Source organism: Mercurialis annua, linkage group LG4, assembly GCF_937616625.2.
Source record: "Mercurialis annua linkage group LG4, ddMerAnnu1.2, whole genome shotgun sequence".
Lineage (NCBI taxonomy): Eukaryota > Viridiplantae > Streptophyta > Magnoliopsida > Malpighiales > Euphorbiaceae > Mercurialis > Mercurialis annua.
The window spans coordinates 28,481,176-28,493,042 of NC_065573.1; the positions used below are offsets into that span (position 1 = coordinate 28,481,176).

Consider the following 11,867-nt stretch of genomic DNA (forward strand, 5'->3'; position numbering starts at 1 on the left):
GAAGAAGACGATGATGAGAACGACGACGGAGGAGCGGAGGAACAGAGGACGACGCAGCGAAAGACGGTTAAAAATAGGTGACCTGAGAGTGAAAGAAAGAAACATGAGTGAAGAGAGAGAAAATTGAGTTGAGAGGAAGAGAGAATTGAATAATGAGGAGAGAGAAAAAAAGTGAAATTATGATGTCTATACTGTTAGGGTTGAATATATACAATCCGTATAAAAGTAAGAATTGTGTCCGCACATGGTAGTTTAGATAGCTGAAAATATGACCCGTATAAAAGTAAAGATTTAGCCAATGTTGGTTAATTGTGTAAAAAGCCCTATTCCACTTGCTTCCGCAACTTAAGATTAAGAACACGTCACTCACGGCACAAGTTAGCACACTCAAATTCAGTTTATCAGGTATGTATAAATTAACTTGACCCTTCTAAACCCCCGCCCATTTTAGCTTCTCCAAGGTTCTGAAACTAAAAAAAACAAAAATTAAAAACCCTAACATTTGTTGAAAAATTCAAATTGATCGATAAAGCTTACACAGTGATGGAGAGAATTATCAAACCCTTGCCGGAGTCCGTGCGCAATTCAATGCGCTCTGGAACAATAGTGTTTGATTTGACACGTGTGGTTGAGGAGCTGGTTTTTAATAGCTTGGATGCTGGTGCTACTAAGGTAAATTTATCTCGAGCACAATTTTTCTTTGATATACATTTGTAAGTCACATTTATATTGATTTATTGAGAAATGAGATGTTTTTTTAACGCATTGCAGGTTTTGGTGTATGTAGGTGTTGGGACATGCTATGTTAAAGTTGTAGATGATGGTCAGCAGTAGTAATTTTATTCAATTTCTGTACTCGAAGATATTACGGATGTTTTAATATATGAGTTATGTGATTTACAGGATGCGGTATTGCTCGAGATGGACTGGTTTTGCTGGGAAAAAGATACGGTACATTTATATTGTTTCATTTCATTAATTGTTGTTAATTCTGTACCTTCAATTGATAGGCAATTGCAAATTTATGTTTGTATATTGGAATGCTAGTTTTCTTAGGATTTATTTTCTTGTACAATGTTGCGTGAAGTGTATGATGTCCTCCAAAATGCATCTTTTTTATAGTTAGAATTGACCCATATTGGGTCAGAACCATCATGTATTTTTGTTCCTTGATCATTGATCAAGAATAATATTTATGATTGATCTACTTACTAGGCTTTGTTCCAATATTGTGATATGATGGCTTTTGATAGGTTGTCTCTCAAGTAAATGTAATCATGTATTCACTTTAGAGGGTAAATATCAAACGGAAATAGTTAGTGTAAGAAACATGGATGCATAATCTCTGGGTGCAATTTGTATGATCTTTATCTAAGTAGACACTGTAGTGATTATGCTGAGGTGTCCGTAATGTGTGAATTAGTGACATCAAAGCTTCATCAATTGGCTGATATGGATAATGCTAATGTGAGCTTTGGCTTCCGGGGAGAAGCATTGGCATCTATTTCTGATGTCTCCTTGTTAGAAATTATAACAAAAGCTCGAGGCTCGCCAAATGGATATCGTGAAGTTTTGAAGGTCTTTGTGGTTCATCAATTTTCCAATATATCTATCTTTTTTCTTTTGTAGGAATATAGGAAGAATTATGATGTTTCTGCTCTATATATCAAACTAATTTTTTTCCCTTCTGGTCAGGGCTCAAAATGTTTGTATCTTGGAGTAAATGATGACAGGAAAGATGTGGGCACTACAGGTAATATTTTATTTTACTCGGTATTATTTTCAGCACTCATGGATTACTTGCCTGCATATTCATCTCCTTAAGATTAATTGTTTGGAACCTCTCTTGTTTGACATCTTTGCATGTATCCTGGCAGTTATTGTTCGTGATCTATTTTACAACCAACCTGTTAGGAGAAAGTGTATGCAATCAAGGTCTGTTTTGATCCCTTTCTTGTTTTGCACTTTTAAGTGATGATTGACTTTAAAGTTACGCTTCTTGTCCTCACTTTGCGTTTTATGATTTGGAAGCCTTAAGAAAGTATTGGACTCTGTCAAAAAGTGTGTACTTCGAATTGCGTTTGTGAATTCAAAGGTTTCCTTCAAAGTTAGTGACATTGAGAGGTGTGTTTTTCTGGCCACATTAGCATTTTGGAGCTTTATGGATGTTATTTCTTTCTTTACATCATCTGTTCTCCTGATGTAGTGACGAGGAGCTTCTTTATACACGTCCTTCTTCTACATTGTCACTATTAATGAGTGGCTTTGGCATTGAGGATTCCAGCTTACTTCATAAATTAGACATCAGATCTGGCTCATTAAAGCTTTCTGGACATATATCCGGTCCTTGCGATAGTTCAACAGTCAAGGTGCAACTGACACCATAATAATGACCGATATTTTCATTTTATCCTTCAAATCGCCTTATGGCCTCTCATTGCAGATTCTTTTCTTTTGCAGGCTTTCCAATATGTTTGTATCCTTTTGTCTACTTTATCACCACTACCTCTGTATGCTTTTTGTTGTTGGAGACAGTTAAGTAACATTGTGATCTTGTTTAATCCTTGACAACTACAGATATCAACTCACGGTTTGTATGCAAAGGTCAAATACATAAATTGCTTAATCACTTGGCCACTAAGTTTGAGCATCTTGATCCTTTGAAAGATAATAGCATGCCTCAAAGAGGAAAGAAATGGAGGACTCAAGCTTGTCCGGCATACATTCTAAATCTTAGTTGCCCTTTGGCTCTCTATGACTTAGCCTTTGAACCATCAAAGACACATGTTGAATTCAAGGTATTTTCAAGCCTTATCAGATTGCTATGTAGGATTAACCATATGAGCTTCTAAATTTTTTAACAGTGAATGCAGAATTCATGATATGAAATCTTAGATCAATTACTTATGTTCCATTTTTTTGGAGTGCATTCTGGATTATGCAAAGAATGATTTCAGCATTATTGTCTTGTGGAACAGCATGCATTTACACCTCTTTCTCTCAATCACACACACACTTTTTATCCCTTACTTTCTTGAGCACGAAGCAGTTTCTGTAGAACTTTTACATAGAATTTAACTTTACATTCTTCTGTAGGTACATAAGATATCTTTGTATGTGCACTAATACAGAAGAAGTGTTTTTATGTAGTATAATTGTGTGAGATAGTAAATTTCCTGGATTACCCAATAACGCTGTGCAAATTGCATTCAGACTTTTTGTATTTTGTATCCTTTTTAACCTGCTTTGCATGGCAAATTAGTTGCAATTGGTTCCTATGCAGTTCGGATAATATTTTACTGCAGATGAGATGTTCAAATGCTCTTTAAAGTTAATTTATTGATTTGTAGTATGGAAATACTTTAAGTTCATTTGTACTGCTAAGAATGTTCTCTAATAGGTTCATGTTTTGACTTGTACCTGGATGTCGGTGTTGTAACTAAATCTATTATTGAACATAACACAGTTATTGTCTATGAAACCTGCGACTTCTGTTTAGACTGATTTTCAACCATTTTTCCCAGGATTGGATTCCTATACTTGATTTTATTGAGAATTCCATTCAACAACTTTGGACAGGAAATATGACTTATGGTATGCTCTCTGATGTGTTGCTTCATGACTTGTATTCATATTTTTGTTTTCTGATTTTGTTTTTTACCTTGAACATGTTTCTAGGGAAGTTGCTGGGTGATGAAACTAGTTTATGCAGGCCAGATGAAATTTGGGAAGAAGGTTATTATATCAACTTTCATACTTTTTGTGCTGTTAAGATAACTATAATCCCTTGATATCTTACTGCTGTTTATCTCTTGTGCTTTATGTTGATTACATATACATAATACAGGTCTATTCCTTGTCCGTTCCTGAAGGAATTTCTAATTGCTAAATTTGCTTCATGTAGATATGATACATAATCATGAGTTTAAAATTAAAAGGCACGAGACTGAAAGAAACAAGTCCTCTCATCACCTTTCTTCTCCCCAATTTAAGATGTTAACTGAAAAGGTCGATCATAGTTACTATGAGAAGAGCGACATTATTCCGTTTCAAGAGTTTTCTACGAAAACTTTGGAGTTCAAAGAACCAGAACTTGATACTGAGTTTTCCCATCACAAACTCTATTCTATGCAGTCACTGGATTGCGCCATTTCCAAGAATCTCTTCACATCTTATGACAACTATTTCTCTGAAGATAAAGCCACTGGTATACAGAGATCCAGTAATCATGTAGATGGCCATATCTTGGGCTTAGAATGGAAAAATGACTCCACTAAGCTTAGATCTCTTGAAATAGATGATTCTTTAGAGAGCGCCTTTCCAAAGTTTCATCCTAGCTTTGGTAATGAATTAGAGGTGAACAAGAACAACGAGAAACCTTTTTTGCAAAGTTGCTCCTCCCGAAAAAACCTGCCACTTGATGGGTTTTTGTTTTCAAAGGAGGAAGATCCTGAATCAATAGTTGATGGGTTCAAGACCAAAAGAAGGCGCATTTGCAGGGATGAAAGTGTTGACATCCTAAAGGTTGATGCCAAAAACTACAGATTGAATATGCTTCCTATTCTGAAGCAGCAGGAGGAATCACATTTACAGAAGTTTTCTGCATGTAGCATTGGAATCGACTTGCCCTCAGATTTTTATAATTTATCTGAAGCTTCAGAAAAGTCTTCTTCTCCTCCTGGAAAGCTATGTGCTGCTGAGAAAGGTCTTGGATCTGATTTTCTGGTACATATTAATAATTCTTGCTCAGGCTGCAAGTCCTTGAATTCAGAATGGCGTTTACCATCTTCTGATACCTTTTTTCCAGCCTTGTCTTGGGATGATTATTTCCCAGATGACGACACACATGAAGGAAGTGGCAATCTGGGTAAAAATACAAATTATAGGCATTTTGCCGATAATCAAGGAAGTAATTGCGGCTTTAGTTACAACTTGAGGTCAAAATGCTCTGGCCAAGATAATTTCTGCTCCCGCCATACAAGTACTTCCTTTGATTTTAAGGAGTACGCTGGTACTAGCACTGCAATGGATCTTAGTGACTGTCCTGTCATTGGTAGAGATATTTGCAAGTTCCTCCAAGAACCCAATGTACATGATGAATTATCTCTAAAACATTCAAATATATCACTTCCAAAGACTGAATGGTTATACCCAAATTTCCATTCTAGAGGTCACGAAAGCGATGATAAGTATGAAAGTAAAGAAAACCATTCTAAATTTCAAGCTAGGGAACATAGTAGTTTCCCTAAAAAACCTTCCGGAAGAAGTCAATCAGCTCCACCATTTTACAGACACAAGAGAAGATTTGTTTCCTTAAGTCATCATTCTATGTGGAAAGAGGGAAATGCTCATGAAGACCTTATTTCTCCAGGTACTCCTAGTAATTTTTCATTTTTATATCTCGATACACCGATTTGAGTAAACTAATGTCCCTGTACTCTCTGAAGAAACCAATGATGTGAAGCATTTAAATTCTCAACCAAATTTCAAAGAGGATTTAATGTTGACCACCAGGTACATACACTCTCTTGCTTGATGTCCCAGCATATAACTACATCTTTTTTGACTCTTGATTTTACATATATTACGAAGAACAGAAAAGGCACTGAAATGGACACAAAAGAGATTACAGAAGGTGAAATCTTAAAGCACTCTCAAATTCCTGGGTTTGATACAGCTGAAGGTAATCCACTTTTTTCGAGAAAGAGTCGGTGTTGTTGGCTAAAGGGCTTAGGATGAGGTGAAAATACATTGAATTTTTAAGGAAGAGGTTGGTATAATGTAACAATGAGATCAAATAAAAGTATAGGGCTTTAGCTATTGTCTTTCTGATATGTAGAATTAGATACAACCTTATAAACTGTGACTATTCATATATTCTCATACAGAACGCGGATTGTCCTCTTCCATTATTCAATGATTTATACATCAGAGACTGAATTTTATAACAACAAGCATTAAATGTGCAGTATTTAATCAATATGCATCATGTACATGTACAATCATTGATGAACTGGTACATGTATTTTTTTATCTGTTGCTCAATTTCATGCATGCTTGTATTTCTGTGTCCATTAAGCATACTTGCATTTTGTGCATTTGCCTGGGTGTTTATATGCATGTGGATAAGTATTAAATCATTTGAATCTAACTTTTTTTTTCGTAGGCCTCAATTCAAAGGAAATCCATGGATCTGCAGATTATGGGAGCAAATGGCGAGAAGGATGTCAACAAATTACAGTTGAGTCTTTTTGCAAGTTTTGAAGTTTTCCCCCTGATGTTTTTCTTAATTGTGTAGGTCCATTTTGGGTCAATAATATTATTATGTATTTCTTTTTAATGCAGAATAATGATGCATCAAACACAATTGATAACCAGCACAATATACTAGACATCTATTCAGGATTTTTGTATCTTGCTGGTAATTCCTTAGTACCAGAATCCTTACATAAGAATTGCCTCGAGGATGCCAAAGTTCTTCAACAGGTGGACAAGAAATTCATACCAATTGTGGCCAGTCGCACACTTGCTATTATAGACCAGGTGAATTACTCTTAAATTCTGAGTCTCGGACTATTTCTTATTTCTCTCTCCTTTTTTTCCCTCTTTTATTTTGAAAATGTTTTTCTTCAACAAGGATGGTTGCCCTTTTTTTACTTGCAATTCTTCTTTCTAAACGCACTAGTTATTCATGTTTATGCAACTTCACATGCATGGACACATTCAACAATCACAAAGAAAGTTGTATCAGGTAATTGGCAGTACTGATGAGTTTGGTGGTTCTATTTTACAGCATGCTGCTGATGAAAGAATACGGTTGGAAGAACTTCGCGACAAGGTAAAGCAGACAATTATTTCAGTACTGATCTTCATTTATTTTAAGGATGACACCTTATGGAAAATCATAATGCCTAGGTATTATCTGGGGAGGCAAGGACAGTTTCCTACTTGGATGATGAAAAAGAGCTGGTATGCTTCTTTTTTCTCCATCCTCTGCGATTCGGCTATGCTTTTGTGTTACCAGGAGTTTAGTCATGTTTGAAATTACTATGAATGATAACTACAGGTCCTTCCAGAGATAGGGCATCAGCTTCTTCAAAATTATGGTGCACAAATAAGAGACTGGGGATGGATATGCAACATCCAGGCTCGTTCTGGTAGCTTTAAGAAGTAATTTCGATGTCTCTAAAGCATTTTATTCTAATTTGTAAACAGATGCGTCCTCCAATTACATGTGCAACTATAGGACTCTTCCTATGGTTGAATACTAAATATAAACTGGGATATGATAGTGCAAATTTCATGTCTCTTTACGTGTAAGTGTAATTCTAACAAATTATGCCCTCTGTTTCTACAGGAATTTGAATATTCTCCATCAGCAACCTACTGTGGTCACTCTTCTTGCGGTGAAATATGGATTGCTTTCTGTTTAAACTTTATCAATTTGATTGTTTATTGGGTTTTGACATATTGGAAGACCTGAATAATGATTCTATTATTTATTGGACTTTGAAATGTTTGATTTCACTCATTTGAGGTTACAGTCCTGTCACTTCCTGGCCATTGTAGCACTACTATAATTATTTGTATTGAATGACATGCAGGTACCATGCATTTTAGGTGTCAATTTATCTGAAGAAGACCTACTAGAATTTCTTCAGCAGGTAATTTCGACTTGGAAACTCTCCTTCTTCTCTCTTCCTTTTGAAATAAATCCAATGTATTTTGCAACTCATTTTTCATGTTGGAATATGTAGCTTGCAGATACAGATGGCTCTTCTGCAATGCCACAATCTGTTCTTCGTGTCCTAAATTTTAAAGCATGCAGGGGTAATTGCTCCATCTTACTGGAAAGTTCTTTCGCTTTTCTGTATTGTTACAATTTATGTATAAAATCTCCTAAATTTAGAGCAAGTTTGATGCCATATGACGCAACCTTTTTGATATTGTTTTGTTAATTAGGTGCAATCATGTTTGGAGATTCTTTGCTACCATCAGAATGTGCACTCATCGTTGAGGAACTAAAGCAGACTTCACTTTGTTTTCAGGTAAAAATTTAGAGGCATTTTATAGTAAGTTTGAGACTAAAATAATTGTGCTTGTGACTGGATTTGTATAAAAGAATGTATAACAACTGAAATTACAAACTAGGGGTGAGTATTGGTCGGTTCGGTATGACTCATCTCAAATCGATCAATATTTAATGCCTAAAATTTTGGTACTGGACGTTGATGTGAAATACCAAAAACTGACAGGGCAACCGGAGTTGTCCACATAGCATCCACGTCAGCTGACATGTAATAAACATTTGCAAAAAGATGCACGACCTTAAAACAATTTTATCCATTAATCACGACTTTTTTTAGTTGTGGCAATTTCATATTTTTATTAAAAAGGGAGTGCCCAAAAAATTTATAATAATATTTACAAAGAAGGAATTTGATAGTATTCAATTATATACAATAAAGTTTGGTTGGTTCGGTTGACTTTTCAAAAGTTATGACTGAAATCAAATTAATTTTTTTTTGAAAATTTGGTTCGGTTCATTCGGTTTGATTGGGTCGGCCAATTTGGTTTTGACCGATAACTGTACGCCCTCGCGGCAAACAAATAATATCCTTTTCTATATGCAGTGTGCTCATGGGCGACCAACTATTGTACCACTAGTCAACCTGGAGGAACTTCATAAGCAGATAGCTAAACTTGCAGTTATAAATCGTTCAAGTGAGGTGTGGCGTGGATTGCGACGACACGAGCTTAGTTTTGAACGTGCAGCACAGCGGTTAAGCTCTGCTAGAAGTTAGTATTGATGAGAAAGCAGCTGCCTTTGGAGAATCATTGGTTGCTGCTACAATTTTGTTAACCGGTGTTTAGCTCGGTCGCAGCAATAATCAATACACGTTACACGCTAACGGGTAGATCACACAATGGTGTGTGCTTAGGACGATATTATATTTGTACAAAAAGGATTTACATTTACTGGCAAATTCCACATTTGTCGCTGCAATGAAATCTCATTTGCTGTTTTTTTTTTTTTCAAAAGAAGACTGTTTTTGCAGTTGCAACATCATCTTCAAATGCTGATGATTTTGTTGCTTCTGTTGACAGCAACTTGTATTAGTTTAGAATGGGAGTGTGCAAAAGTAATCTAACTGAATCATTAAATTCTTCGGTTTTATTTGAATTGTAATTTTTTTATTTTTGGTTCAATTCAGTTTGAATACAAAATGAACCGACTGGTTCAGTTTAAAATATTTATTAATTCAATTCAGTTTGATTTAAAAAAATTCAGGTCGATTCTGTTTGATTTAAAAAAATTCAGGTCGATTCGGTTTGAATAAAAGCAAACCCTGGCTTAGAAGTACATTTGAAGACCATTTTTTACTACACAAATATATAGGTGATATTATAGTATTGATAAATCTATTAAACACAACTCAGATGATAAAAGATTTTACAGCAGTTCAAGTGTGTTCATTACACAAAAATCATCACCAAAATTATATAACCAACTCTGCTACATTTGACATGGTCTACCCAGTCATAGAGCGGGACACATTCTGTCGTAGAACGCCATCTATCTTGGGAAGCCATGGCTCCTAATCAGGATATACTTACATCAAACAATTAACATCACCAAAATGAAAACCGGGATCGAATGGGACGACATCATGCTATGCCATAGTCCTCTGCATCATCATAAAGAGTATAGCTTCCTGGCGCTCCATCTCCTGCATCAACCAATTTGTAAGAAACACTAAAATGGAGAATGGCAAAATAATATCTTTTACAAGAAAAGATTATAAATACAGAGCTCCAGAGTTTCAAATGTTTTCGTGCAGTCTAGACCAGACATCATGAATCTTACCATGACAACAAAAATCAAGAACATTTGAAAAGGGAGAAGATTCACATGTATTTTTTCAAATGATTTTTAGGATTGTGGATAGACAGAACAACTCTTTTGATAGTCACTAACCATTCTCGAAGAACGTTGCACTGCACAGCAACCAGATCCGATATGGATTGTAAACAATAGACGCCCCACCTAAGGTTGAGCTACACAAGACATGCCATCTATGATTCTAGTGGACATTTTTCATATCCTATAAGAATAAAACACTATTACATTAAATCCTCCTAAGGTGCCCGATTCAGCTAGTACGCACCAACAAAACATAGATATCTACAAGTTTACATTTTATTTGTTCATGGTACCTATATGATGTCTAACATGGTTATGCCGGAGTTCATTGTGTTGAAGAAAGTATAAACTTCATAACTTATTTCTTAACAATTTTGACTATCTCTATGATCTCTATGCTGGTTAAGAAATGCAAAGCTTATAGATTTTATGACTGGCCGGTGAATTTAATGTAATCTACATACTTTGATTTGGTAAGACACCCAAGAAATGCAGTTCAGAGCTTATCTCAGGGCTCTGAAAGCATAAATCTTCAGCTCGTGGATGGTTTTGTTGGGAGCAAAATCTTTCTGGTTGTGTTGACTTCTCATTCAGGGAATCAACTTCGGTTTCCACTTCCGATTCAGCATTGTTAGATGAGGAAACCAGTTGTTTTCTTTTTGATCGAGCACGCCTATTCTGAAACCAATTATACACATTTGTTTCAGAGATTTGTCCATGCTGACCGAGCTCAGATGTTATATCTTTAATTTTTTGCTTGGTTGGAGTTCCATTTCCTTGTTCAAAGATGCGTTCTAGAATTTGAAGTTGCACAGGAGTTGGAGTCCACCGCTGTCTTGCTGTAATTTTATGTCCACCTGCAGCCATTAATGGATCACAGTACAGATTACCCAGCCGGCCACCTGCAATAATATATGAGTCTTTGTAATCAGTTATTGCACAGAAATTTCTCGATTACAAGGTTCGGCCATTTTGTTGCTTACGAAAACGCTTCTGAAATTCAAAATTTTGTAAAATATATTCTTTTTCCGTTTTCCATTTCAGCATTTTTGTTTCCGTGCTACGTAAATGATCACTTGCTAAATACTCCCATCTTCTTAGACATAATTCAACTAAAGAATAGAAATTTGGATAATGCAGCTCATCTACCCTCATAAATAATAAGATCAAATCACACAAAACATATATACAAATCAGAATGGCGTACCATTTGGAGGTGACTCAGTTCTAGCTAAGCTCTAAAAAAAAAAAAAAACAAGCAGACTTCATACACATCATCCAAAATCTAAGACTGAGAATCAGAATCCAATACTTACCAATTATAAACAAAAATATATACAATTTCAGAAATAAAACAGCAGAACACAGAAAAGTAAAGCTGAATCAAACCCTAAAACAGACAATACCCTAAAGTAGAAAATGACAAAAAGTACAGCAGAAAGCAATTGCAGATTCAACCCATGAAAAAATCATTAAAATAAACAAAAAACCTCAAATTCCCACATCAGACAAAACAAAAACACTCGAAGAAAAAACAGAGATGACCTGCAAGATCCTGGTGAGCAGAGAGAGTCTTATGCATCTCAACAAGCTGCTCACAAATGGCAGCATAAACAGCAATCTGCTTCCTCAGAGTTTCAAGTTGCTCATCTGTCATAACTTTGACATACAACATTCCCCCATTTCCATTACAATTAACAGTACTAGCAGCAGCATTAGTGTTCATAATGTTACCGTTTTGGTTATGATTTTCTTGATTACTGTTATCCCACTCCATCATTTTTTCTTTCTTTTTCAAGAACTCAAAACATTTCGTTTACATTACAGAAACCATTTCTTGGGTTGTCTCTCTCTAAGTCTCACAGACAAACGGACAAAGAATTAGAGAGAGGGAGAATAGTAAAGAAAAAGAAAGAAAGAAAGTCAGTAATGAACAGTGAAG

General features: G+C 35.5%; 2 protein-coding genes across 6 annotated transcripts; one reads left to right on the top strand and one right to left on the bottom strand.

Moving 5' to 3' along the window:
- Window positions 1–388: 388 nt before the first annotated feature.
- On the top strand, window positions 389–9,031 carry LOC126677741 (DNA mismatch repair protein MLH3). 4 transcript variants are annotated; one of them, XM_050372506.2, is made up of 25 exons: window positions 389–672; window positions 772–823; window positions 904–951; window positions 1,424–1,578; window positions 1,696–1,753; window positions 1,878–1,935; window positions 2,032–2,124; window positions 2,207–2,369; window positions 2,461–2,476; window positions 2,578–2,798; window positions 3,525–3,594; window positions 3,679–3,735; window positions 3,905–5,371; window positions 5,448–5,514; window positions 5,598–5,683; window positions 6,167–6,240; window positions 6,346–6,543; window positions 6,794–6,838; window positions 6,916–6,969; window positions 7,067–7,170; window positions 7,358–7,406; window positions 7,605–7,664; window positions 7,758–7,830; window positions 7,963–8,048; window positions 8,634–9,031. In XM_050372506.2, exons 1-25 carry the CDS (start codon window positions 544–546, stop codon window positions 8,802–8,804), a joined length of 3,654 nt encoding a protein of 1,217 aa, XP_050228463.1. In that variant the 5' UTR covers window positions 389–543; the 3' UTR covers window positions 8,805–9,031. The 4 variants fall into 4 exon arrangements, with proteins under 4 accessions (XP_050228463.1, XP_050228464.1, XP_050228467.1 ...); XM_050372507.2 differs by having other exon boundaries at window positions 582–672; window positions 788–823; XM_050372510.2 differs by lacking the exon at window positions 1,424–1,578 and having other exon boundaries at window positions 582–672; window positions 788–823.
- A 383-nt stretch (window positions 9,032–9,414) lies between these two features.
- On the bottom strand, window positions 9,415–11,863 carry LOC126679056 (WUSCHEL-related homeobox 13). 2 transcript variants are annotated; one of them, XM_050373993.2, is made up of 3 exons: window positions 11,471–11,863; window positions 10,390–10,827; window positions 9,415–9,728 (listed from the first exon to the last, which is right to left on the bottom strand). In XM_050373993.2, the coding sequence occupies exons 1-3, from the start codon at window positions 11,703–11,705 to the stop codon at window positions 9,670–9,672; spliced, it is 732 nt and encodes a 243-aa protein (XP_050229950.1). In that variant the 5' UTR covers window positions 11,706–11,863; the 3' UTR covers window positions 9,415–9,669. The 2 variants fall into 2 exon arrangements, with proteins under 2 accessions (XP_050229950.1, XP_050229949.1); XM_050373992.2 differs by having other exon boundaries at window positions 9,415–9,731; window positions 11,471–11,860.
- Between the last annotated feature and the right edge of the window lie 4 nt (window positions 11,864–11,867).